Below are 5,478 nucleotides of genomic sequence, written 5' to 3'. Positions count from 1 at the left end.
ACCCAGACCTGAACCCGGACCTGGACCAGACCCAGACCTGAACCTGGACCGGACCCAGACCTGAACCTGGATCAGAGCAGATCCAGACCTGAACCCGGACCGGACCCAGACCTGAACCCGGACGGGACCCAGACCTGAACCCGGACCTGGACCAGACCCAGACCTGAACCTGGACCAGACCCAGACCTGAACCTGGACCGGACCAGGTCCAGAGCTGAACCGGACTCAAACCTGGACTGGACCACTCCAGATCCGGACTCCTCGCTCTGACACTCACTGGAGTCGGGCATGATGCGCAGGTCGCCCTCCTTGTAGTCGTCCAGCAGCTGGTACATGTACAGAACCGGGTCCTTCTCGTAGGTGATGTAGAACCAGGTGGTCATGATGGGGGCGCGGGCCAGAACCATCCCCCTCCACTCCTCCTTCGGCCCGTCCTCCGTCTCAAACATGTGCTCCACTGCCTTCCCGATCATCGTCTCCGCCAGCAGCGAGTCGCTCACCCGGGCCTGAGCTGGACCAATCAGACAGAGCGGCAGGTCAGGCTCGGCTCCAGAACCTACGGTACCAACCAAGGCTAATCCCGTCTTCACTGCAAGGGTCTGGATCACAAATCCAAACCAGAATCGCTCTGGATTTCTAGGGCTTCCAGATCTACGGTTCACCTCGACTCCAAAGTCCAGAAAAGTGGAAAAAAACAGAAGCTGTGAGACGCTCATAAAAACAAGATGGCGGTTCCTGGGTGGGATGACATCATATTAATTTTTACATAAGCTGGGTGTAAGAATTAGGCATATTTTTAGGGGTCTCCAGTCTCTGGCAGTGTTTATGTTGGGGGTCAATGTTTGGTCATCAGAGTCAGTGGACACAGAAATAAAGCTGGCAGGGCCATACGAGAATAAGAAAAATCTCTGTTCATATGTGATTATGTGGTTCACATAACTTTCTCTTTTAACTCTTTATTTTTATTTTATTTTTCATCTTAACAGGATCCTGTTGTTATATTTTATAACTAAGTTTCAGTTTGACAAGGTGAGAAAACCAAAATGTTAAAGTTTAGCCCTTCATGTTATGGAATGAGCAGAACATGAAGGATCGACCGATTGGTCAGAACAATAATTAATCGATAACTTGCATCACCAGTCCAGACAGTCGTCAGAGGTCAGAGGTCAGACAAGGCCCAGATGGATGCATGTGGGCCGCGTTTAACAATAATGAACAGGTAGAAACCATCTGGACTCATCTGGACCCGGTAGAACCCATCTGGACCTGGTGGCGGTGCGGTTCCTCACCCACTCTGTCGGGCAGAACCTCCAGGCCGACCACGCGCTCGTCGGCGTACAGCTCCAGGCCGTAGACGCAGTCGAAGCCGTCGTACTTGATCAGGTAGAGAGACGGGTTGACCGGAACCTGGTCCAGAACCGTCCCCTTCCACTGGGACGATTTACCTGGAGGGAAACCGGACATGTCAACACCGAGCGACCCAGAGGTCCAGAGGTCAAGAGGTCGCCTACTTACTGCCCTCCTTCCAGATGTGCTGGATCCGGCAGCCCACAATGTTCCTCCTGGGCGGAACCAACGTCTTACTGGGTCCGACGCTGGTCCTCTGCTTCCTACCGGGACGCGGACAAAAACCCGAGATTACAGATCTGAACGGATTTAGATTAAAGCTGAGATTACATAATCTGGCTTCAATAAAATCACTTCTGGACGTACTTGTGTGGATTCTTCTTCTTCATCATGTTTGCAGAGACGCCTGAATGTCCTGAAACAGAAACATGAGTCTGAGTAAGACTGAAGGGGGCGCTGCCTCAGCCCGAAGGGGGCGCCAGCAGAGCGTTACGGTTCTGATCAGACTCACCCCCGTCCGCTCGGGGCCGCGGCGCCGCTGGGCTCTTAAACGGAGTCTTCATTCATCCACCTGAGGGCGGAGCGGTGCTGGGGGGAGGACAGCCAATCAGGACGCTGTTTTGAGTCTGTACTCAGATCGGGGGGGTGAGGACGGAGGGAGGAGGAAGGGGGAGGGAAGGGAGAGAAGGGAGGAGGTGAATCAGGAGTTAGTCGGATCCGGTGAGACGTCTCATCCAGGTCAGGATTGGTCTAACGCCTGGAGGCTGGGGGCCAATGGGGGCCGATGGGGGACACTGGAGAGCGGATGGGGGACGTCAAGCTGTTGGACTCAAACTGGAAATGGCAGGAAGATTTTCTACAAAAAAAAACAACAAAAAACAAACAGAAATGTTAAAATTCTCCAGAACTGGATCAGAGTTCCGTTTGATCCTCTCAGAACCGGATCAGAACCCAAACTGCTTTTCAATACACTGAGCGTACTGTACCTTTAAGAACCCAGAGCTGTGTCTGAACATTAAACACCGATCAGCAGCGACTCTCTGGCAGACCCTGGTTCTGGTACCAGAGCAGCTGGACCCAGCAGGAAGTCAGCAGCAGCTGCAGCAGCAGAACCCACAGCGCCTGCTGCAGCAGCAGCAGGAGGTCAGGGGGCCGCCGGCTTCCTGTTCAGGTTCTGAGCCGCACAGAAACTCTCAGGTCTGCCAATCAAACGTTCACGGCGGTTACCATGGAAACCGGCTTCCTGCTCCAGCTGAATACCAGCAATCGGCAGCTCCAGCAGCAGGGGGCGCTGTGGATTCATCACGCTCCTTTCTCTGCTGCTGAACAGATCCGGTTCTCCAGTCTGACCCGGTGGGTCTGATCGGTTCTGCTGAGCTGACTCAGGTTAATAATAAAGCTGCAGATCCAAACTCCTGAACCAGTGGTGGGTACACCTGCGCTAACATGCTAGCATCAAATCTAAGCTTTCATTTAGCGCCTTAGCTTTAGCACTCAACTTCCAGTAAACAAGTTTGTCTATAGAAATCCTAAAACATTTACTGGGCTGTTTTATAAACTTTCAGTTAAACTTAAGAATCTGTTTATATTCATGCTCTTATTTTGAAGTACTTCAAGACCATTTACACAGCACTTCCATTTCCTCTGCTCACGTTTTCTCTTTTTCCACCAATAACCTTATTTCAAACAAGAACCACAAGAACAAAGAAACGGAGCGTAGATAAAAGAATAACTGTCTGTAGAACATCAACAGGCCTTCCTGAACCACAAACCGTACAGAGAGGTGGGTAATGGCATTAGCTTTAGCTTCTGCTAAATACCATGTTCATATTAACAGAACTAATGTTTAGGCTTTGTGTTTTAGCACAGCTAGCTCTATATTTAGCAGTGCCCCCCACTATTTTAACTTATGGATTTAAAAAATATTAACACTGAAAAATTTCAATAATATCTTGTTTCATAGGCAGAATACTCTCTGATTCTAAGGGCGATGCCATCAAATCATACAGAACCATATGTGAGTTTTTGGGGAAAAGAAGGACTGTTTAATTATTTTAACCACCAAAATAATTAATGGCTAAAATCACCAAATGTTGTTTGTCATCAACATTTTAAAAGTTTTTTTCATTTTCCTGGAAGCAAAAAAAAACTTGATAGAAATGTTTTGTATGTATGTTAAAACAAGCACCAGAGGTTTAAAAGCTACAATTCTGCAGTAAACAGTTATGACCCGAAGTCAGAAAAACAGTTTGTAATTTGTGGATAATTGCAATGAATCACGCAATAAATTATCTTTAATTGTTGCTTTGCATTTTTAGTGGTTAAAATAATTAAATCAGAAACTGTTTTAATCTGTTATTGTTGCTCACCAACAGCCAAAATATTAATGATGTGGAAATGTGTCCTAAAATAAGCCAAACATCAACAACAATCTGGTTATATTTTGACTTAAGAGCAGCGCTGATAATTATTTACTGTCCTGGGGAAAAGTGTGGGAAGTGACAAACATTTCAGCTGCTAGTCTCATGTAAATCCGGCCCCCCGGGGTCCATAGAGATTCCGGCCCTGGAAGCGGTGGGACCGGCTCTGCTGGGACTGATAAAAATCAGCAGAAACCCGTCCAGCAGCTGCAGCGCCCCCAGGTGGCCGTTCAGAGCCATGAGGAGGACTTGCTGCTTGTTTTGGCTGCTGAGGATGATGAAGATGTCCATCCAGAGGTCACTCAAAGTCTGCTAAAAACACGCAGCAGCAGCGCAAACCGCCGCACCCACGCACGCGACAAACCCGCAGAAAAACAGCGCACCGCAAACTGCCTCCTCCCGCAGCGCGGCGGCCACGTTGCGCCACTATTTACCAAAACCCGCAGAGGCGCAAGAAAAGGCGCAAGCGAACAAAGGCAGAGTGGGGGGGTGTGGGGTCTGCTGGGGGAGAAAACACGGCGCCGAGCTCGCAGCTTCGTAGAAAACCGTTGGACCGGAACCGCGGCTCCGGGCCCGGTTCCGCTGCAGGCCCCGCGGGCCGCGGGTACTCACCGACACGGCGGTCAGCGCTGCCGCATGATCCCAATCAGCCGCCGAAGCTCCAGATTGATCCGCTCTGCCTCCGTTTGAGGCTCCGCTGCGTCAAGCTGGCTGCGCCAAGATGGAGGGAGGGCGGGAAAGTCTGGCGCCGCCCTTCAAAATAAAAGCCCAGGTGTTAGGAAAACCCAACTGTCCCGTTTTCCTGGGACTTTCCGTCAGCAGGTCTTCTGATGTTAGTCAAAACACTCAAAAAATCTAGATTAATCTCATAAAATTACTACATGAAAACATGAAAATCTGATAGAAAAAAATGAAATGTTTTTAGATTAATCTCAGAAATGTAGAAAAAACCTGGACATTTCTGAGCTGGAAAAGTCAAAATTTATAGAAAAAAATCTGAAATTTTAACTAAATCTCAATTTATTTTAAGTTTATTTTAGTAGTAAACATGTAATTTAACTAGACATTTAAAGTTCCTGAGATTTTTTGGAAGATGTTTATTCCTCCTTTCTGCTGTAGTATGCCGTCATATGTTTCGGTCTAATTTCTGTTTTTAGTTTATTTTTCAGTTAAATTTTATCCTTTTAATCATTCTGACAGTGAATATTCCTAAACTTTAGTCGGATCTGTGTGGAACTCCGAGCTGAAGGTTTCTACCTGTTGCTGAAATGAGGGGGTTCGGTCTGGTTCTGGTTCGCAGCAAGAGAGGAGCGGCTGTAAAGAATCAATGGGTTCACTGTGCAGCAACTAATCAGCCGAGATTGATTAGTTTTTCAAGAACAATCTCCCAGCCAGCATGCCTAGGTGGGACAAACCCATATGGGACCCATATATCAGCCCTCTATTCCCCACATGGGGCCCACCTAGGCATGCTGGCAGGAACACGACTTAATCAGTTAATAAATAACTTTTTTCCCCATTTCATAGTTTCTGTTCCTGCTTTAGCAGATCAGAGCAGCAACACGTGGATCTCAGTATCAGGAGACAAACTGAGGCTCAGCAGGTCCTCCTCTGATTGGCTTAAAACGTTCACAACTTTATTAAAGAACAAAAAAAATCAATAAAACATGTTCAAATTAATGACCCAACAGAAATAATAATCATTATTGTT

At 47.8% G+C, this 5,478-nt stretch overlaps 2 protein-coding genes across 2 annotated transcripts in view; one reads left to right on the top strand and one right to left on the bottom strand.

The window, feature by feature from the left end:
* The window catches only part of LOC103131875 (spindlin-Z-like), a 9,687-nt gene extending 5,171 nt beyond the window's left edge, over nt 1-4,516 (bottom strand). The window contains exons 1-6 of the mRNA XM_007543612.2: nt 4,380-4,516; nt 1,859-2,203; nt 1,714-1,762; nt 1,516-1,610; nt 1,290-1,445; nt 278-511 (exon numbers count right to left, since the gene is read on the bottom strand). Coding sequence (XP_007543674.1) covers nt 278-511; nt 1,290-1,445; nt 1,516-1,610; nt 1,714-1,762; nt 1,859-1,910 — 586 coding nt within the window. The 5' untranslated portion in view covers nt 1,911-2,203; nt 4,380-4,516. The remainder of the gene's footprint in view (nt 1-277; nt 512-1,289; nt 1,446-1,515; nt 1,611-1,713; nt 1,763-1,858; nt 2,204-4,379) is intronic.
* LOC103131882 (hippocampus abundant transcript 1 protein-like) overlaps nt 2,576-5,478 on the top strand; it is a 13,437-nt gene continuing 10,534 nt past the window's right edge. The window contains exons 1-3 of the mRNA XM_007543624.1: nt 2,576-2,700; nt 3,902-4,074; nt 4,173-4,507. Coding sequence (XP_007543686.1) covers nt 2,576-2,700; nt 3,902-4,074; nt 4,173-4,507 — 633 coding nt within the window. The remainder of the gene's footprint in view (nt 2,701-3,901; nt 4,075-4,172; nt 4,508-5,478) is intronic.

Source organism: Poecilia formosa, unplaced genomic scaffold (genome assembly GCF_000485575.1).
Source record: "Poecilia formosa unplaced genomic scaffold, Poecilia_formosa-5.1.2 Scaffold865, whole genome shotgun sequence".
NCBI lineage: Eukaryota > Metazoa > Chordata > Actinopteri > Cyprinodontiformes > Poeciliidae > Poecilia > Poecilia formosa.
This window is presented reverse-complemented; position numbering and strand designations above follow the sequence as displayed.